The sequence below is a fragment of the Marmota marmota genome, unplaced genomic scaffold, assembly GCF_001458135.2.
Source record: "Marmota marmota marmota unplaced genomic scaffold, marMar, whole genome shotgun sequence".
NCBI lineage: Eukaryota > Metazoa > Chordata > Mammalia > Rodentia > Sciuridae > Marmota > Marmota marmota.
Window position 1 is genome coordinate 47,097,044 of NW_025999853.1, and position 22,499 is coordinate 47,119,542.

General features: G+C 38.8%; 1 protein-coding gene across 1 annotated transcript in view; it reads left to right on the plus strand.

Annotated features, from left to right (window-relative positions):
- The first annotated feature begins 1,233 nt into the window (after positions 1-1,233).
- The window catches only part of Lrig3 (leucine rich repeats and immunoglobulin like domains 3), a 31,565-nt gene continuing 10,299 nt past the window's right edge, over positions 1,234-22,499 (plus strand). Inside the window, exons 1-10 of the mRNA XM_048806037.1 lie at positions 1,234-1,274; positions 13,790-13,921; positions 14,795-14,938; positions 15,980-16,123; positions 16,454-16,597; positions 16,986-17,129; positions 18,023-18,103; positions 19,358-19,429; positions 21,486-21,557; positions 22,067-22,230. Coding sequence (XP_048661994.1) covers positions 1,249-1,274; positions 13,790-13,921; positions 14,795-14,938; positions 15,980-16,123; positions 16,454-16,597; positions 16,986-17,129; positions 18,023-18,103; positions 19,358-19,429; positions 21,486-21,557; positions 22,067-22,230 — 1,123 coding nt within the window. The 5' untranslated portion in view covers positions 1,234-1,248. The remainder of the gene's footprint in view (positions 1,275-13,789; positions 13,922-14,794; positions 14,939-15,979; positions 16,124-16,453; positions 16,598-16,985; positions 17,130-18,022; positions 18,104-19,357; positions 19,430-21,485; positions 21,558-22,066; positions 22,231-22,499) is intronic.

Here is a 22,499-nt window from a genome sequence, read left to right on the forward strand (position 1 = left end):
AGGAATCATTGAATTTTTATGTTTTTTTTTTTTTTTAGCAGGGCAATGAATTTACACAGTTTATCACAGAATCTGATTTTCTTCTTTTATGGAGATAGCATTAAGGAGTGTTCGTTTACAAAATCAAGTGCCATAATGTGCCTTTGAGAATTAACAATTATGACTTGCCAAATGCTTGTTACCTATAAATCCCTAGAGTTGTTCTGTACCTTGAGCCCTGTAATGTGCTGGGCCACATACCTTTTTTTCCCCCACAAAGGGAAATTGGCCATGGGGTGGGAGTCATATGAATATTGACTTCTAAGTGAGCGGGGAGGGTACAAGTTGAACAAGTGATAGAAATCAGACTGCAATACAGACCACCCCCGACTTAGGATGGTTCAACTTAGGAACTTTTGATATTTCATCTTTGTGATGGTGTGAAAGTATACCCATATGACTATTCTGTTTTTCATTTTCAGTACAGTGTAATAAATTATGAGGTAATCAACATTTTATTATAAACACCTTTGTGCAAGATGGTTTTGCCTCTCTGTAGGCTCGTGTGCATGTTCTGAGCACATGTAAGGCAGGCCAGGATGAGCCATAGTGTTCAGTAGGTTAGGTGTACTATATACATTTTTGACTTATGATATTGTCAGCTTACATGTTTGTTGGGATGTAACTGCATCTTAGGTGGAGGAGCATCTCCATAGTTAGTTACCTACTCAGCCCAGCACCATGTTAAGTGAGAATTTCATCTAAAAGTAAGCATTTCTCATTACACTCCAAAAATCAGACTGTTAAAGAAATTGGTTTGGGGGACACTGATATAAGAAATGGTTGCTTGGTTTGTGGCACTGAGTTTATTTAAATTATTCACCAAACTCTCTTTGTAACTTTTCAAACAATATTGATTATTTTAATGGGTTCATAGCTCAGAGATAAAGTTGTATATAGGGAAGGCTGCAAGCATGATAACACTTTCAAGTAAGGATATATATTTGAGTAATTTTGTGACTAGGCAGTACAGCCCAAATAGTTGTTTTATCCAGTACTTTTCAAGTCAATATTTGGAAAGAGTTCACCAGTTTGTTGTGTTAATTCAGGAAGTTGGGGAGCAGATTTGCTAGAATTAGAACTTATGGTTCTGAGGGAGTCAAAGTACTTTGTTTTGAGTAAGTGGACACAAACCATATCCTGTCCTTGCCCACATCTGGGTAAGAGGAACCCGGATTTCATCCCCAAGTATATGCTGCCCTGTTGTGGATGAATGGGCGGAGTCTTCTTTGCTTGTCAGACTCTGCCTCTTAGGGCTACAGCCTTCACTAGCTCAGAGAAGCCACGTACTGTTGTGCTTAATGGAAATAAGCTCACGGAATGCAGGTCTTACAAAATAAACACATAAGGATCTTAATACGATAAGTAGTATTCTTTCATTGAATTTTAAAGTGTTTATGTCTAACTTGCACTTAAAAGAGAGTTTACTGTTCACCGAGTTGTATTTGTGACAAACACTCTTCAGTTTATCTTCACATTTAATCTCAAACTGGTCCCCAGAATACAAACTTACTAGGTTTTTGAAAACAGCTGTATTTGAAACATAAATTCGTGATCCTTACATGGCTCTCTAGATCCTTCAGTGGTCCCCCACTGCTCTTAAGTCAGCACAGTGCTTCTCAAGATATAGAATACTATGCATCCTTTTTTCCCTTTGAACCTTCTCTAGAGTCATTGCTGTGTCCCAGGCAGGCCAGGTTGTGCTGCCCCAGGTTCCTGTGGTATGCTTTTTTCTCCTGTCTAGAGTACCCACCCTCCCTCCACCCTTCATAGATAAGACTTGTGTCACTTTTGCATTTTTATATCTTCTCTGTTATAACAATATACCTTGTTATTGTATAAATAATCATATTTTCAGTTATGTATTTGTGGAGTCTTTAAATGTCTTTCCCTCACCAAAATGGAACTTCACAAAAGTTGATATCCCATCTGTTTTTGTCCCCATTACTACCCTGGCATGTAGCACAGTGCCTGGCACACATAGACACTCAGTATATGTTTTTTGGTTAGATGGGTGAATGAATGGATGACCTAGTCCAAATTCATATACATAGTAAGCTTTTCTATTCCAACTTTTCCATGTACCCCCAATTTTTTTTCATTCATAAAACTTGGTTTTTCCAAAGTACCATCAATTCTAGATGGATGGAATGACTCACTGATCAGCTTCTTTTTGTTTTTCCAGTGTTGCTTCTTGAAGGCCATAAAATTGACCCCTACTCCTTGAACTTAACCTTCCAGTATATCTTGCCTCAGAAACTTCTGTATTATCAGTGTTTATCCTGAATCTGAATCATTTTCTCAGTCTCTCCCCCACCTTTGTACCAGCCATTTACATTGCTGCTTTGAAGTATCAGGTACAGCTTCTTCTAAGAGACTTCCCTCTTTGCCGAATGAGGCTTGTTCTGCCAAGACAGACACAACAATAAAGTGAGAGGCAGTAGCTTTTCATGATTGGGGTGGCAAGATTCAACATGTGTCTCTATTCTGGTCTAGTTACTTTTCCTTCTTTTCCTTATTATAGTTTCTCTGCTGGCTTCCACAGGCCAGAGGTTTGGGGCTCTGGTTGGGTAGAGACCAAAACAATCAGACTTCTAACCAATACCATCTCTACTTTCTTTGGCTGAAAGTTCCTTAAGTACTAAATTCAAAACATGAAAGGAAAGGCAATTGTAAATATAAACACCTCCTTTCTAGCACTTACCAGCCCTTGTCTGCTGTCTCCCTCCCTCTTTGTGTAGCTTTCTCAGGCAGATAGAGCAGCCTCTAGAGTAAGGTGGAAGATAAATTGACATAGTAGGGTAGAATTCCTGCTGCAAGTACTGTAAAACGTAGGATAAGTCTGGTACACATTTGTGGACTGTCAATTTTATTGTGCATGAACAAGTTTGACCATTTTAATAGCAAATAAATACATTATGGAATAGCATCAAAAATGGGCACTTTTTTTTTTAAAATATGATGCTTTTGAATTTGATCACTGATCACTGTCTGATCCCCCAAAGGGCAGTGGCCTTGTACTCTTCAAAGATAAAAGGTTGCTGATGGACTCAAGGTAATTGTCAACTAATTGTGTAAATCTGTCTTTGTCTTTTGCTATGAACATGTAAGTATCAAAGAAAAGGTGGAAGGAATTAGAGTTTGCTAAATGATAAAACTGTTACAACCCCATTTTCATTGGTTCAAAGTGTCTATGGGCAGTCTTGTAACTTGGAATTAGAAGAGACATTTATCTCTGTGGAGAAATCCCTGGAAGAGAGGTTATAGGACCTCCCTCCCCTGAGGGGACAAAGCTCATTCCTGATGAGGCGCCTTTCCCATTGGCTGATTCTGTAGCTCTAATTGCCAGGACTTTTGTACATTAAGCTGAGCTCTGCTCTTGTGCAGATTCTGACTGCTCTCCTAAGCTCTGTGTGGTGGGGAAAACAATTTCTGCCGCAGTCTGGCTGGGCACAAAATCACGAGCCACTCAAGCAGGAACAAAGTTTATTTTTTGAAACTGCCGCCAGTGTTTGGTACCGCCCGGGAAGATTTTTTCCACCCACGCGGCCTCCTCCCGGACCGCAGAGAGAGCTCCTCCCCTGGAACTCCCTCCTACTGTACTTCCCCAACCAATGGGAACTCTCCAGGAGTCCCATAGCCGGCCTAGGTGAACAGCAGGAGTCCAATATCCATATGAATGCAAATCTTAACATAATCATATCATCTCAATGGCTAGCTGGTGTCACCTTTCGACCAAAAAATGCCATGCATCATATACTTGGCTCTTAGCAAATTTCCTTCTATTTTTGGCATCATAGTACTTACATATCTTAAAATACAAGGTTTTCTCAAAGCCCTTTCTCTTGGCTCAAATTCTCAGGCCATTTCTTGCGTAGCATGGGGTCTCAACTGGCCCTGTCTATTAGCACTTTCTGTGGTGGTGGAAATCCCTAGAGCTTCGTGCCCCTCTCTGAAGATGAAGACAAGGGATCACTGTGAGCTCACCAGCCTGTATGATCATACCACCACACTTTCTGTCCTATTTACAAAGACAAGTTAAATACTTGGGTGAAATTAAGATAATCTATGCCAGTGATGTTTCTGGTTCATTGTTCTGTGAGCCATATTGGAAAATAAAATGAAATGAATTTAGCTTGATGTGTTCATACAGAGTTAATGCTCTATATGCCTGTTTATTAATTTGAGGTTCAGAATAGTGATGTAATATTTTCTCATTTGTACTATCATCTTAAGTGAATGTTCTTTATATAGACTAAATTTTTTTGTTAAATTACCTTGTAAAAGTCTGAGTCGAATGACTTTTCAGTGAGAAACAAATTACAGTAAATTTTTTGAGGGAAGAGTTTGCTTTTTGGGGATTTAAAGTGAAACTGATGTTATTGATGGATTGAATTGCTTGCTGGTAAAGACTTCCTGTTAAGCATGGTGGGCTGAGTGCATTCATGTTACTCTGCTCCTTCCTGCACCCCATTAAAATGAAAGTAAAAGATTTGAAAAAGAAGGGTTATACCAACAGGAACAAAGAGAAAATAGAGAACAAAGAGAGGACACAGTTGAAATAAAAAAATGCCATAAAAATGTTGCAAGCAGATGGATCAATTACAACTGACTTAGAAGAAGGAGAAAGCAGCTGACTTCCCCAAAAGGCCGGCTTTTTATTTATTTATTTATTTATTTATTTATTTTTGAGTATACTGCAGATCCTCAGAATGATTCTGGAATTCAGAACCTATAAAGGTGAGGTGCAGAACAGAATTGAAAATAGAGAATTAGTTAATAGTCTTTTACAAGAAGTATTCAGACTTCCCTTCACATTCCTACTCCAGAACTCAGAGCCCTTTCCCTAGCACAGAAGACTGGAAGTTTACTTTCATGAGAACTGGAATAGAAAGAAAGTCTCTGGAATTCAGGTAGGGGTTGTGGACACCATCTTTGGAAATCAGCAACATTAAGTCACTCCTGAATACTGAAGGTGACACCCCTGCTCTCAACTTAGTTCCCAGATAGCCTTCCCAGATGACAAGAGATGTGCTCCCCCACCCCCATCCACCCCACTGAAGACTGAGGATTCAAGAGAGAAGACCCACAGAAACTGACATGTGACCATACCACAGTCACCTGTGCAGAGATTCACTGTTTAGCAAGCCCATGTCACATGAAGCCCTCACTAAGCTGCTTAGTGCTCCTTTTTATCAAATCTGAGTGAATGGCCATTGGTCAGCAGACATCCGAAGAGGTTTCTAACAACAAAGTCAGAGTCTGAAACAGCAAAATGGAGTCAGAGGCAGTGGAAGGAAAAGGGTACTTGAGAACAAATGTGATATCTTTGGAGCGAGAAGAGAAGATGCTAAATCCACAAAACCAGAAGCATGGCAAAAAAAAAAAAAAAAAAAAAAAAAAAAAAAAAAAAACATTAAAAAAAAGGAATATTCAGCAAGTTAGCTGAAAATAGAAGTTAAGAATGCAATAAAAAACAATTTAGTAAGGTAATAGAAGTGTCAGGAGAAAGTTGAAAAAATCTTGTCAGAAAGAAGAACCCAAGGACCAAGGGATGGAAAACAGGAGAAGAGAAAGCGAGCAAGTGGGAGGATTAGAAGACAAAGGAAGTCTTCACACCTCCCTAGATCAAAGTCTACAAGGAGACATTGATAGAAATGGAAGGGAAGAAATTTTCCAAGAGAGAAAAAAGTTTCCCATACTGGAGGGGTCATGTGTCTAGATTGAAAGGGTCTGCTAAGTGCCAGCACTGTGAAAAGAAGGAAAAAACCTACAGTAAGCTATGTTTTCAGAATACTTGGGGTAAAACAGGTTCTGGGATGGGGTGTGGGAAGCATATATGCAGATCTCTAGGATTGACAGAGGTTCTGTAAATGTTCTCTTGGCAGCATCTGCATCCCCTGGGAACTTAAAAGAAATGCAGACTCTTGAGCCCCTCCCCACACTCAGTGAAACAGAAACCCCAGAAGTGTTGGCTGCTCAACAACTTGTGCTTCAAGAAGCCCCTCCAGTTCTGATGTGTACTACCCTTTGAGGCCCCTGGCTCATCAAACTGCATCTAGGAGTGCTGTGATAGAACAACATGGTGCCTTCTCTGTACTAAAAGAAAAGGGTTGCTGATTTAATCTCAGTGCACACCTGAACTGTCAGCCTATAAAGAATTGTGTGTGTGTGGTGGGGGTACCAAAAAACTTGTATACTTGGTTTCTGAGGAAACTACTGGAAGATGTGACCCAGGAAAATGAGGGATTAAACCAATAAAGATGAGAAATAGCCTTCAAGTGATGGAACACCAGTGTAGGGGAGAGGTGAGATAAATCCTCCCAAAGGGAGGGTAGGCTCTAGAAGAGGCTACAGTTTTTACATCATGCAGTTGTGTCAAGTAAATCTGGTCATATCCAGTGCTTATTTAGAATCTCAGGTCATTCGGTGTGGAAGAGATCATTCCATTTCCTTCCTTTTAACAGAGGAGAAAATCAAGATTCAGAGAATATAGTAGGTCAAGACATGAAACTGAGAATCGAATCAAAATGCCCTCTCTAGGTAACTGTACTGGAGATCTTACTTTTAATAGTTAGATTCATGTAGGGGACCATGGTTTTTGTGTTTACTTTTTTGACTGGCAGCTATAGTGGACATAATATTTCCTGATGTACATATGCATCTTGAACATATGGATGTATGCATCAATGCCTATGGGCCAATCTAAAGCCAATCTGAAGTTTTTGGACTAGTCAGGATTGTCTCCTTCAGGGTCTTGAACCCATTCATTTTATCCTGAGTTTTGGAGCTCTAAAAATGAACTAGAGGTTCTCTCCACCCACAAGTAAATCAGAGATTGTGGAGACACTCAAACAGGTGAACCATACCAGTGGTCTGTCATGTGAAAATGGCTGTGGAAGGCCTCTGCCTCAAAATAGGGAGAACTTAAAAAAAATTTTTTTTAATCAAAGGAGAGCTTCTTATTGCACATAAATTATTTCAGATTAAAATGCCTTTGGTAATTATCTTCTTTATCATCCTGTTGTCTTCTAGGATTTACTTGTAAATTTCTGTTTACACAGAGGACTAAGTTGAATTTACATTTGTTGATCAAAGAAGGGTTATTTTGTATGTGGTATGATTTTTTTTTTTCCATTTTTAACATGTGTTCTAACTGGCACATGAATAGGGTCCTGATTTTGTAGGACCTGAGTATTAAAATACTGTGTTGTAGCCATCTTTATCCTGTTTGTGATCCAAGAGATAATTACATTTCATGTTGACCTGGCTTTGAGCTGAAAGAACTGAGTCTTTGCTCCTTACACCATGGCTCAGTTGCTGGTTAGCATCATTAGTCCTTAATCAAGAATCTGTCTCCTTGCAGAAGTTTCCTCAGTTGGCTTTATTCTTTGATGCCACACTACTGGTGAACCAGTCCAAACATGTGTTCTTTTAATGAAACTTCTTAATTATCTTTTTAGAAAAGAGATGAGCAGAGACAGTTTATTTTTATCTGTATGGGAAAGGTTCTTTGCTTGCCAAATTTTTCTGTTAAAAGAAGCCTGGTATTATGGGATGTTAGTTATTCCAGCCAAAGTAGTTTTCAGGGAGCCTTAAGGATACCATTTTTTTTTAATGGGAGTGTGTGTGTGTGTGTGTGGGGGGGCGTGCTGTAGTGTTAGACCTTAATGTATTTGCAAAATGTGGTATTTTCTTTAACAACTTATAACTTCTTTATAAATGGTGCTGAGCCTGTTACTTGCAAATTATACGTAGAAATCAGGATTTCCTTGACTCAGCCAGACCATACCAGTCAATACATTTAATATGCTTACATGATAGTTATTTGTATGGAATGGATGAGGTTAAGCAATTCTTAGTTGCAATAATTAAATTGGAATTAAGGGGTAGGGTTAGATTGGTACATTATAAGAAGTGAGAGCATTGCAAATGTATAAAAATTGATTTCAAATTAACTCCATGCACACATCCGCTCCAAGTGGAAAATGCCATAGTGTACATATGTATATACCTTCTTTTTTTTTCTTTTTCTTTTTTTTGGGGGGCGGGGTACTGGGAATTGAACTCAGGGGCATTTAACCACTGAGCCATATCTCCAGCCCCTGTTTGTATTTTTTAGAGACAGGGTCTGAGTTGCTTCACGCCTCGCTAAATCGTTGAGGCTGGCTTTGAATTCTTGATTCTCCTTCCTTAACCTCCTGAGCTGTTGGGATTACAGGCGTGCACCACCAAGCTGGCCCATACCTTCTTCATACAAGATGGTATGTCTATACACCTCACAACTGCAAGACCTTGAGCTGTCTGTGCAATAGGTGGGAGACTGATGAAACTCGTCAAGAAGCTAGAGCTTGATTGATTCAGAAAATTCAGTGTGAAAAAATCTGATATTCTGCTTCCTCACCAACAAAAAGTATCTCCTCCTGGGGGTCTCCTTTTAAGCTTCAGAAATAAAATAGCACTATTTATTTATATTCACTTAAGTCTGTACAAGTGCTTTTGAGACACTTCTGCTTCCTGATGATTACAGTGAGTCAAAAAGTGGTCCTGTTACTAACTTCTTCAGTTATATTTTACCTTTATTAGTTTAGTCCAGGTTTGCATTCAGAGCTAGTGAAATGAGTGCATTTCTAATATGTGAGAATAACACAATTCATTTTCCTAATGATCACAGACAGATTGTAATGCTGGAATTGGGCTGGTCTGATCAGTAGCATCTCATACCTGAGCAAGAGGGGGATGCTAGTCTGCCCCACATGCCTTAGAAGGCCTCAAACCAAAACAACAGAAACAACTAATAACGTAGAACACAATGGTAAAGAATAGAGTTAATGGCAACTCTGGACCTTAGTCCCAAGGACAGAGTTACAGATCTTTAAAAAAAACAAACTAGGCCTATGTGCAGGGGAGAAGAGCTCAGCCTATGCTCTGGAAACTGGAAGAGTGGTCCCCACCCCAGAGCCTGTGTCTAGTTAGGCCACCACCCTGGTGCTAGCATAGTCTCTGTGTCCACCACATCAAGTTAGGAGCCTCCTCAGGAGGATCACAAGTTCAAAGCCAGCCTTAACAATTTCGTGAGGCTGTAAGAAACTTAGCGAGGCCTTATCTCAAAATAAAAAATAAATATTAAGGGCTAGGGATGTGGCCCAGTGGTTAAAGCACCTCTGGGTTCAATCCCCCGACCAAAAAACCCCACAAAAATTAGGAGCCTCCTACATGGTGCCCCTGTGCCTGTTCTTGTCTGCCCTTCATCCAGTCTTTATACCCATGACTGCCAGAGCAGCCACTGTGTACACATGTGACCCCACTATTAGAAATGCTTTGGCTTCTCCTCACAGCTGATCTTGAGATAGAGGCTAAATGCCTGACATGGTTTCCAGGGCCCTGCTTGATCTACTCTTTCTTCTCTTCTCAGCCAACTCATTCTTGAGCTTCATATTTCTCCAGTATCTAGCCGGGAACTCCAAACTCCAGCCATCAAGACATTTTTTCATTTCCTCAAAGAAAAGATGCCTTGCTTCACTTTCACTGCCGCCAGGCTAACCCCTCATCCTTCAGGTCTTAACGTAGTTCCCCTGGCAAGTTTTGTGACCCATGCCCACCCTCACTGTTCCCACTGTTCTTGAGGAGTCTGCCCTCTCTACGTGCTCTGCTCCCTCTTCCTTTCACAGCGCTTACCACACTATTGACCTTTCCTTTTGCCTGTTCTCTCCCCTAGACTTCAGGCTTGGTGGGGTCAAGGCATCTCCATCCTGGTTAATGGGTAGGTCTCCCTGTAGCCCTACATCATCAGACAGCAGTGGGTACCCACATCTGCCTCTGCATTTTAAAAAGGTATTTGGCAAAGTTGGTCAAAAGATGGAATTGGCAACAGAATGAAGCCATTATTATTGAACCTAAGAAGCCAAGGCTGAAATATCTGGGACTCCTCTTTTTCCCGTGGTCTTAGAAGCCTGAAGGAACCTTCTGCCCCCCACCCCCCCCCAACCATGCTCCCAGTTCTGTTTGTCCACAGGGATTAATTATACTTCATCTCAGTAATGATTTGACTGTGGAACTCCCTGTACTCTAAACAGAGAAGACCAAAATATTTCTAGTCTCTTAGGTGGGTTTGCATGAACCTAAAGCACCTTTCAGTGCTTATAGTACCATGTTCTGATTTTTGAACAATGGAAAGATGGTATTTCTACGTGGCTTAAATAACATAAAAAGTATTGACCCAGTTTTATTTTTGTTCAGGTGTTGCACACATCCTGCCAAAAATATTAATTAACTGCAATGCTTTTTACTATGTCGATCGACTTTGGCATTTATCCATATTTGAAGAAAAATGAAAGGTGGAGCTGAATTGAATCTTTGTCTCCTAGAAGTGGCTATTTTGACCCACTCTGTGATATGAACTTATTTTGGAAGTTTCAGATGATAGAGATTTTTTTTTTTAACTATAATCTTGTTTTTTTACCTTTCTTTCATGATATAAAGCAAGTTTTTTTTTAGGAGGGGATTTGTTTTGTGTTTTAAACTGGTACATATCAGGTGGTTATTTGCCAGTTACTTTAAGCGCTAATAAGAAACTGGCATTTGGATTTAATTCAGTTCCATTAGGACAGATTTAAATTTTTGTGATACAGGGGCTATTATCCTGGCAGTTGTAAGGGATTTTTGTGCTGGGGCGCAGAGCTGACAAAGACTGTACTGTGCATGCTCCATCTATAACTGAGCACTTTCACACTGCAATTTAGGAGGTGTGCAGCTCAGGAAATTGCTGGCTTTGGCTGGAGTATACTTTTACTGCAAGGAAAATTTTATTCGTCACTCAAGTAATTGGCAGTTTTAATACCTTGTTCATAATTGCCTTATAAACAAATGAATATATAAACCAAAGATTGTATGGTCTGTTATCTTGTAGCCTTGTTTGACCAGGGTGATAGACACCTGTGAGTCTCGCTCTCCCTCCCCTGAAACCCTAATTTGCTCCATTTATTGCAAAAATCTCTGGCTAAGTGTTTTCTTTCTGTTGTTTTTAAAGTGTAAGTGTAGCTATACTAGACCCAGACAGCCTGGGAGCCAAAACCAGATGCAGATTTATGAAAGGAGATGTAGCTAGGGACAGAGCAAGGTCTGGAAAGAAGGGGCACTTGGACATTTCAGGGTTACTGCACTCTTGGTGGGAGGACATCCTGATAATGCAAACATTGGTTTATGTATTTTAGAAAAAATTTGTGTGCCCCAAAGTGTGGTTTTGTTTAACCCACACACCCTGACCCTGAAGGCCTGTGGCTTGTCCCTTGGATTGATTCCATCTCCGGGACCTAGAAATTGACTAATTGTCTTTCTTGCATTACCCTTTACCTCACAGCTAGATCAAGGAGTTTACGCACTGGCGAATCCAGATGTGGGAAATGGTCAAAATCAGAGGTCATGGCTGACTTGATTCTAAACAAATTCTGGAAGACTTTATGGGAATCTGAGGGGTTTGCTAATTTGTGATTTGTACACAGAACTGCTAATACTTTTTGTTTTTAACTTTGTTGTTAATTGCCAAGTTCAGCTCTTAAAATATGTATTTTCTAGGCTTGTATAGGATTACTTTAAAAAAATGGAGTTAAATTCTCTGTTGGCTTGGATTTTTAAAGATCAAAAATGACATAAAAGTCATTTGCTGTGGGGTTTAGCAATATTTGAGAAGTTGTATTAGTTTTTTGTTTAAATACATAACTTGGGGCCTGTTTTCTCCTCCTTATTGTTCTTTATTGTGGAGAAAACAGCACCTGACATTTGCACATAATCAGGAATACAACCTTGTAACTCCAGAGGGTCAAGTGTAAATGGGAGAGGTCCTGTCCTAGGGCATTTGTGAGTGTTGGCATGGTGAAGACTTAGTGAACCAGGTGGAGTCCTATGTTCACTTCAAGCCTTCTGGCTTCAACTTCTGTTGAGCAGTTTTGCAAGGTGAAGCATTTTAGATCTTTCTGAAGGTACATCTCCAGTAAGAATTTAATTGCCAAAATATCTTTGATACTCTGAGTTCTTTGAGACAAACCTTCAGGAATTGCTTTGGGACCAATTTAGACTTATGCTCTGCGATGGCTTAGAAATACTCAGCTTGTTACATGAAAAGCCCTGATTTTTTAATTTTAAAACCATCTATTGTATCTCTATCAGAGAAATTATTTTAAGATTAAATAGCATAGTATATGAGAAGTGTTTGGCATAGGGCTTGGCCCCTATTCTTTGCTCAACACTACTAGATTTCATACACATTCCAGGGTAGAGATAAAGATATATGTCTGCTTCTAATAAACTTGCAATATGGCAAAGAAGACCAGCATTGTATATACTATGTCAGAATGCAGTGTAGGATTTGGGGAATATAAGTACAGGCTACACCTAACTCAGGAAACTTCTGAGGTTGGGAGATGCCTGAGACATATACTAATACAGAAGAACTTAACAAACTCAGAGGGTTACAGAATCCAGCTATTGATAAAGGAGATACAGATATGAGATATATCTTCTAAGTTTTCTTGTTAAGTGAAAATTAACTTCAGACCAAAGAAATGCAAGGTGTGATCTTTGTAACAGCTCTGCCTTCAACATACAGATTGTTTCACCATTCCTTGGGTTGTAAAGAGAAGACCTTCTCATGATTTGTAGAAGGGCTCTTATCTTCCCAACTTTTCTGCTCCGACATGTTAATTTCCCCCACCAAATGATGGTCTAAAAAGACCAAGCTACCTGATCTAATATGGCAGTGGAGATGACTTGCATGTCTGTTCGATTCCTGTTTTCTAACAAAATTGTCACTTAGCTGAATTTCCCGTTGGGACCGGTAGTATTGATGTCCTTTTAAGAAGTTTGACTTGGCCTCTTTTGATTTTGTTGGTTTGTTTTCTTGTTTTTCCTGCCATGTGAAGTCCAGTAACATTATCAGAACTGGGACAGAACTGTGTGTTTTGTCCTTTTTGATAGCTACTGCCTACTGTAACCAAGGAACTAAATTCTAACATTTAATTGATTAAAATTTAAAGAGCCATATGTGACTAGTGGCTCCTGTGTTGTGCATCTTGATTTAGACTGTTAATGTCAAACCTGTCTTAACCTAACTGCCCAGGGATTAGACTAGTATGATCTTACATAATATTTTTATAGTATTGAAAGCCCTGGAGCATCTGTACTGGCATTGAAACTTTGGCAATGCATTGAAACTTGCTGTTGCTAAAAGGAAAAAAAAAAAAATCTTTCCAGAATTTTTTTTTAAAAAAAGGCCCCATTCTCGTGAGTATTTGAAGTTCATTGGCACCTGTAGTGTGGGTACTTTGCAAGAGAAGAATTAGATTATAAATCAGGGAGAAGAAATGGGAAATAATTTCATCAGTGCTTATATCCCTCTTGATACTAGGACTTTCACTTACCGTGTAATAAGATGAGGAAGAACTATTTTGAAAAATAGCATGTTGTCTTAAGTGGATAGTGCTTAGACAGCTACTGCCAAATAGTATCAGACTTATAGGAATGTGTTTCATATGTTCTAATATGATATGATTTAAGATTCAGTGAATAAATCAAAGTGGTTGTGGAATTACTGCTTAACTTTGAAAAGTACTGTTTTAATCACCATTGCATATTTTTTAAGAAAAAGTTAGGAACAGAGAAGATTCTTCTTTTTTCAGCAGGAATAGGAAATATTTTTCTCCTTTCATTTTTTTGTACCATTCAACCAGTTATCTGTGTTTTCTTTTAATTCCAGAGCTGGAAATAGGATTGCAGAGATATTACCTGAACATCTGAAACAATTTCAGTCCCTTGAAACTTTGGATCTAAGCAGCAACAATATTTCAGAACTTAAAACTGCATTTCCACCCCTTCAACTCAAATATCTGTAAGTGAAGTTTTCTCTACCAAAAGTTTTTATCTCCAATGAAAATATCATGTTATAACGAAAAAAAAAAAAAAGATACAACAAACACTGCCTAACTACTGATGGATCAAAAAATATAACTTTCTTATTGATTTGAAATGTGTGGTAACCTCAATCTCCATTTTATTCTGACACTTTGGGATTATCTTTGACTATATAAAAAATTGTGTTAAAATGTTTCTTTAAAAAAAAAATCAAAGTTAACTTTGCTGTGTTTTTTTTTCCCCCATTTTGTTTTGTGTTTTTTGTTATTGGTTTTTTTTTTTTTTTTGGGGGGGGGGTTGTTTGTTTGTTTATTTTGGTACTGGGGATTAAATCCAGGGCCACTTAAACACTAAGCCACATCCCCAGTCCTTTTTATATTTTATTTTGACACAGGGTTTCACAAGTTGCTGAGGTTGGCTTTGAACTTGCGATCCTCCTGCCTCAGCCTCCCAAGCTGCTTGGATTATAGGCTTGTGCCACTGTGCCTGGATGAAAAATGAATGTCACAAAAGTAGAGGCTTATCTTAACAGATTTTTGTAAACTTCAAGCCTCCCACTCTTTCCCCAGAAATACGTGTGATATTCTTGTTATTTGCTTATGGATTTGAGTGTTGGGATTGAACCCAAGGCCTCACAAATGCCATGCATGCATTTCCCCCTGAGCTATACCCCCCAGCCCATGTGTGTGAATCTTCACATCAACATTTGTCCACAAGGACCTAAGGGTAATTATTGTAAATATCCATTGAATGTTAGGCTCTCTGGAGATTCTTTATAATGCAGAGGTTGCATGCACTTAAACTTCCCAGAGAAACTAGAAAGAGCAGCTCATCCTCAAATGTTCAACAGGTACATCAACAGCAACAGAGTCACATCCATGGAACCTGGGTATTTTGACAATTTGGCCAACACACTCTTGGTGTTAAAGCTGAACAGGAACCGAATCTCAACTATCCCACCCAAGATGTTTAAACTGCCCCAACTGCAACACCTGTAAGTCCAGTGTCCTCTTGGATACTGTTTCCCTCACCTCCTCCAAATCCTGATGTCTGTATTCCAAACTTCACACTCTGGTAAAAGGCATTTGGAAGCAAGCACATGGCCACCTTTCTTCTGAGAGCTGGGGTTGTAGAATCTTTGAATTGGGAGGATCCTTAGTCATCACCCACTACCAGCTGCTGCCTGACAAGACACTGTAGATTGATACTGAAAGAGGTAACAGTGTTATCATTGAATGGCCTCCTTACAAAGGTGCCATTGTGGCACCAAAGAAATCATGGGGCTCTCAACAGCTGCGGTTTATGAGAATAATGCCGACAACTCCAGGTGGCCCCGATAGCTTAAGAGGCTGTAAAGAACTGTCTTGTTAATAATGGGAGAATGATCTGTGAACAGGCTCCTGCAGTAGTGGTTTTCAGCCTTGGCTGCACATTACAGAGACTTGGGGAGCTTTTAAAAATCCCAGCACCCAGGCCACGCCCTAGACCAATTACATTAAAACCTCTGGGAGTAAGAGCCAGGCTTCAGTAACTTTTAAAACTCCCCAGGTGGTTCCAGTGTGCAGCCAAGATTAAAAACTACATACAGCCTTAAAAGAAATAATTAAACCTAAAACGAGTCAGGGAAGAGAGTAACCAATTTTGTAAGCAGACGGAGCAGGATACTCTTGAAGGCCCTGATCCTGAAAAGACCTCACGTTTTAGTGGAATGTTTAATGTCCTCATTCTGGATCATTTAAAAACAAATATTAATTGATATGCTTCTATGCTGAGTGGACTGTGGTTTAGAAACTCAAGTGCAGTCTGGTTTCAATATTTTATTATTCCAAAAATACATCACATATTTCAGACAGAAATTCACTCACTGCTAATAAACTGAAATTCTTCTCAATAAAAATGTTTAGAAATTTAAAACGTTCTATGTAATTTAACACTGACTGGGTTAAATATATTGTCGTAATGACACATTTTATTACTCCCTCCAGAATTTAATTGTCATATAAGCTAACTGTTTAATTTGTCATATCCAATGCAGTGAACTGAACCGAAACAAGATTAAAAATGTAGATGGACTCTCATTCCAAGGGCTTAGTGCTCTGAAGTCTCTGAAAATGCAAAGGAACGGAGTAACAAAACTTATGGATGGAGCTTTTTGGGGCCTCAGCAACATGGAAATCTTGTAAGTGTGGGTTCTCACAGTTCCCACTCAGCGAGCAAGAAGGTAGAACACCCAGTAGTTCCCACTTGAAATACTGTTAAAATCTCATAGTGCACAATCTTATTTATAATTTACTATTGAGTTTTGTTTCAGGTAATCTGGTTGAAAATTCCTAAGCACATAAACTTATAAGAAAGATTTTAGAGTATTTTCTGCCAATATCTTCTGATAGCAAGAGCTAAATATCTATTAAACAATCGGAATGTGTCCTCAGATGGAATCACATGTCCCCTTTGAAGAGACTCAATAATGAACTTTGGATTCTGCCTTTGATTCTTCTTATAAATGTAGGCAGCTGGACCACAACAACCTAACAGAGATTACCAAAGGCTGGCTTTATGGCTTGCTGATGCTGCAGGAACTTCATCTCAGCCAGAATGCCATCAACAGGATCAGCCCTGATGCCTGGGAGTTCTGCCAGAAACTCAGTGAGCTGTGAGTTGCCTTTTATTCTCAGGTTTGAGAGCAGGGATCATGCCAGAGCATGAGCTTCTTACCACTGATCTGTGAAATTTTCATAACAAAGTTTCCAAGGTGACAGATTTTTTTTTTCACATGCAACCTCGTCCTTATATTTATTGTTGTGATAAGTTGAAGCCAACTCTGCTGTTTCGTGGTGCATGGGCAAAAGCAATCATGGTTATTTTGGGGTTTTTTTAAATTATTGGGAATAAAAATAATGTTTACCCTGAGTATTGTTGAGGTCAGATTTTAAAATAAGGATTGTCATAGTTACATTTATTGCCTGTCCGTCAGGAAGCAAATCGTCATGTTGAATGGAAAAGTCAAAGCCGTTTTCTAAAATTCCTTTTTATCTTTATAGGGACCTAACTTTCAACCACTTATCAAGGTTAGATGATTCAAGCTTCCTTGGCCTCAGCCTACTAAACACATTGCACATTGGGAACAACAAAGTCAGCTACATCGCTGACTGTGCCTTCCGGGGGCTTTCCAGTTTAAAGACTTTGTAAGTTACACTTTCTGCTTTCGGTACATGAACCTAATTGGTTCCTAAATGCGCCCACTTTTCTCCCAGCAGATTTCCTTTGTTGTCAAGGAAATGTGTACAGCCTCAAAAGTAGCATCTTAATCTTTCCCAGAACAGTTTGATTAAAATGGATCCATTTTATCCACATGTGTTTCATAAAGGGATTCAAAGGACAGTGATCAGATTTTTTGGGTGATTATGGTTAGCCTTCTCAGGATCTCCAGGAAGTTGATAACTGCCCAAGAGGGACGCAGTTTTAAATCCACTAACTTTTCTTTAGAAAATGCAGATTAAAAATTACCCAGAGCAAAAAGATAGACAAAGGGCAGTGGAGGATGATGCCTACTTCTCATGCCAGTTACATCTACAACCTGATCGCTGTCCTAAGAGAAAGAAAAGAGAGTTGAATTAATTGACCTTTGAAAAAATCTCTCAGATATTAATTTAACATTGTGCAATGGGCCCTTGATTTTTGCGCTGTCAGAAATTTGTGCTCTGTTCCCTGTTTGAAGCATTACATAATTGAAAGACGCTGTATGCTTTGGCGAACTCCTGCTTGTGTGGTTGGAACTGTGGTTTTAAAGTTTAATGCAGTTTTCAGACTCTTCAAGTCTTCAGAATTTAGTCATCTTGATACAGGAATTAACAAGGCCAGAGTCAGCTATCTGGATTTGGGGCAGAAACTTAAAATGTAGTTTGAGGGAAGAGTATAGACTATGAGAGGTGCCTTGGGAAGCGAAGAGTTTATGATTTTGAAAGGGGTGGAGATGATAGGGGGAATTAGGAGGAGTTTGTTACAAATGGCATGCCACCTGGGTGGTGATCTTAGGTTTCTGAAGCATCTCTCTAAAGATAATGCTCTTTTTAATTAGGGACCTGAAGAACAATGAGATTTCATGGACTATTGAAGACATGAATGGTGCTTTCTCTGGGCTTGACAAACTGAGACGCCTGTGAGTATTATTTGCCTCATAATTTGGCTCAGTCTTTGACTTAAAATTTTTGTCTTAATTGAAGTCAGTTCCACAAATTAACACTGTAAAGAGATTATAAGTTGATGTGTAATCCTGTTGCTACCCTGTATCATTTCCCCCAAATGAGTGTTCTACAAGATGTGTATATAATAATTAGCTTTTGTTCCTTGGATAAAAGGGGAAAAAATTTAACATTTAAGGTGTACAACTGATCTCAGTGTCTACTAATATATAACTACATTTTTAATTATTTGCACTGCTTAGACTTTGGGAATTATCATTGGGTAAAAGTAGGCATACTTACTGTTAGTCAGCTTTTTATTGCTGTGACCAAAATAACCTGACGAGCAATTCAGAGTAGGGAAAGATTATTTGGGGTGCAGGGTTTCAGAGGTTGAGTCCATGGGTGGCCAACTCCATTGCTCTGGGCCTGAGAAGATGCAGAGCATCGTGGAGGAATGGAGTGGTGGAGGAGTGCTGCCCAGCTCATGGCAATCAGGAAACAGAGAGGGCATGCAGGAGCGGAAGGAGCCAGGGATAGGGTTTAATCCCCAAGCGTACTTCCTCAGTGACCTGCCTACAGTTTTTACCCAATATTCAAATTATTAATTCGTCAAGCAGATTAATCCACTGATGAAGATCCAGTCATTTCACCTGTGAACAACACTGCATTGCCACCTGAGCAATTCAGAGGACATCTCATGGCCAAACCATAACGCTAACGTGAACATTTTGAAACCCTATGTGTTGCATTCTACTCACATGAATTTTCAAACAAAGTGATCCAGTGATTAATACTGCAGAAGGTCCCCAGAATACAGGATGAAAACACATTTAGCCATAAAACGTTCTTACAGATGACCAAATTTTGTTCTAAGCTGACTATGAAGATATCCAAAGAGGAGGGGAAGAAGAAAACTTCCACTATTATGTGCTTTATCTGAAAGAATTTCCTTGAAATAAAGTTCCTTCCTATTCCTAAAAAGACCAAAAAGCAGTGCTTTAATGTCACCATCAGAGTAACTTCTTACTTTTAGGTTTACTGTTGAATGTTTTGACAATCATATTGTACAATGGATATAGTTTTTAAGATATATTGTTGAATTGATGAAAATATACTTGCTCACAAATGATTGAAAGAGCAATTGTTTTTATGAGAGTTCCACCAGCAGAGTGGCTTTTTGTAATTAACTGTTCTGTTCTCTGATTATTCCTGCCTACCTACCCTCCCAGAATACTCCAGGGGAACCGGATCCGGTCTATTACCAAAAAAGCCTTCACTGGCCTGGATGCATTAGAACATCTGTGAGTAGATGGAATTAAGTTACCTTAAAGGTAGTCTGAGGTGTTTCTTGAAAGATAAAACTAACTAGAGTGCAATTTTGTTGTCATTCTCCCAGGACCACAAATGTGTTTATATATATCTATCTTTATACCTGCCTATTTGCTTGCCTATTGATCTGTCTGCTGGTGTGCATATCTGTGTTTTCCTATACATTTAAGGACATTGCTCTACTTCATTTTTGGATTTTCTTCACTTTTCTTAAGTAATGATACATTTAATTAAAAAAAAAACCTATCTATTGTGTGGTTAATACATGCTGGACATGGTGAGAGGTATTTGTATATGGTCTCATTTAACCCTTATGAGAATATTATTCAGTAGTTCCTATTATCTTTAAGTTCAACAGAAGTCCTAGAAGTTCATTAATTCCACTGGACAATTAAGAGAATGAACTGCATTTTGAAGAGCAAAAATCCAGTTCTCCTTAATCCCCAAGAATAGCATAGGAGATCTTAACACATGTTGAAAAATTTTTTTGTTGGTTTTGTTTAGTATAAAATGTGTAGCCATCTCCCCATTCCCGATTCTCCTTCATTATTGACCCATAACTTAGCAACTGGCAAAGGTAGGACTCAAGGCAGGGCTCTTTCCTCCTTCACGGAGTCCCTGCCTCCCTCTGCCTTTGCCTGCCTAATCTCTACCTCTCTTCAGGAACCTCCCAGCACACATTTTTGAAATAAGATTTAGGGGTTCAGAATTTTCAGCCATGAGGAAAGGAAAGTTGGCCGGTGTTGGGAGGAATCCAAACCTGCCTGTATACTGTGTTATTACTAACTGAACCGACCAACTGCTCATACCCAGGGGTATATACATTTTACAATTGTACAGTAAAATGATAACATAATATATAATGTGTCTATTAAGAAATGCTTATAACCAAAATTTTTAATATCTGTGAACTTGAACAAAATAAGTTATGTTTAAAATATGCATTTGGCTTATATACTCATTCAGACCATATGTAAAAAGCAAAGATTTCAGTGTTATTTCTACACCACCTTTTAGTCATTTTTTGACTCTACCAGTTAATTTGAGAGAGATTTGGATTGCTAGACCTGCTGCCAGTGCAGCAGAGAAAACTGTAGAAGAATGATTCTGCAAAGCTGAGTTCTGGAAGGTTGGGCTAGTATTGCTGAACTTATTGAAACAGATTATTTTCAAAGGAAAACTAGCCAAAAGGGTTTGTCATTTGGCCCATTCCATTTCTGGGAAAGTGGAATTAGTGGATCAGTGGAGTATTAACCTCTGCTTCAATTTTTTTTAACCTTCTTTGACTCTCCCAGCCTCTTTCCCTAGCCATGTCTGGCACCTTGATTCTTTGTCTTCTTTTGCCACTCGTCTCATTCAAAATGCCTTCTGTATACTCTGACCTCCGTAAAGAAAAACAGTAGCAATCATTGTGGCCGATATGTTAATTCAAACTATTTATAAGTGCTAGTTAAAAATAAAATCAGCCCAGAAGATTCTTTTTATGTTTTCAATGTCCTACCTGGAGTGTTTGTTTTAACAAGTACATCTTGTCTGAATAGCTTACTGCTCTTATGTGAGTGAGCTGTGTTTGGCAGAATTGGGCTGGTGGGGGCAAATACCTCCCTCTTCTGAGTTATTCTAGAATTGAAAACGATAATATATGTGCATCACTAAACAGAGTACAGGTCATAGAAAATGTTCTGTAAATGATGGTTTTAGAACACATAATTATGAGGAGTTTTGTTTGTGTATTTAAAAAGTTCTGGTTACTAATTAGAATAATGAAAAGTACAATAAAATAATATAGCAGAACATCTCAGGCCCTCAGGAGCCAAATAACCTGATGGTGACAGAAAGTACCTCTTACCATCACAGAGCCTTATAACACACATGTCCTCTTCCTCAGTCCCATGCTTTGTAATGGATTCTTCTAGGATCGTCCCCTTCTTGCATTTCAGTATAGAGGATTTGCTTGGAGAATGGGATGGGCAGTGTGTTGCCTGATGACCCAAAATGACCATGATGTGTTTGATTTGGTTCTTTCAGAGACCTGAGTGACAACGCGATTATGTCATTACAAGGAAATGCATTTTCACAAATGAAGAAACTTCAACAACTGTAAGCTTTTCTCTTCCTTCCAAGAGCCTCAAGTAAATCATAGCAGGGACAGCTGTCCTGTGATGTGTCATCCCAGCTGATGTGTCTATAAAGTGACTAGCTCTTTCCTAACGTGACTTCATTTTTATACTGGAAAAGGAATTATTTTTTGCTTTCTTTGTTGCAGTGAGGAATTTCTTTTTCTTTCTGTTTTGAATTTGCAACTTAAATTTGTGGTACCAAATGGAGTACGGTGCTTAAATATAGCGGCAGTGTTTTAGTAGTAAGGAATTTTGATACATCAGCACTTCTGCTTCAGTCAGACAATAAGAAGAATAGAGACAGGAAAAAACTAAAAACAGGATAGGTAAACTTCTTCCATTTTAAGATAGACTATGGAATATTTATAACATGGGATATATGTATTTGGTTTCCAAATTCATTGCTTTGTTAATATTTACTTGAATGTAATTTACTTGTAGAAATCTGCATTTCATACAAAACAAATTGAATGTAATTACTCTCCTCAGGCATCTAAATACATCAAGTCTTTTGTGTGATTGCCAACTAAAATGGCTCCCACAGTGGGTGGCAGAGAACAACTTTCAGAGCTTTGTAAATGCCAGTTGCGCCCATCCTCAGCTGCTAAAAGGAAGAAGTATTTTTGCTGTTAGCCCAGATGGCTTTGTGTGTGGTGAGTATAAATATTGCCCTTGATTTTTATTCATTCTTTTTTTTTTCTTCCCATTTGTTCAAATAATGGTTCTGAATAGATTTGCATTCTCTTAATAAAGCTTTTATTTCTGCTGAGGTTAACGAAAATGGATCTTTAGTTTGCTGATTATTCTGATTTTACAGATGGGAAAGAGAGTTTTCTAAAATTTCTTCATCTTTGTTTTGGCATCAGGGTAGTTTGGTAGAAAGGCAATGAAATTGGATCTTGAGAGCACTGAATGATAGTCC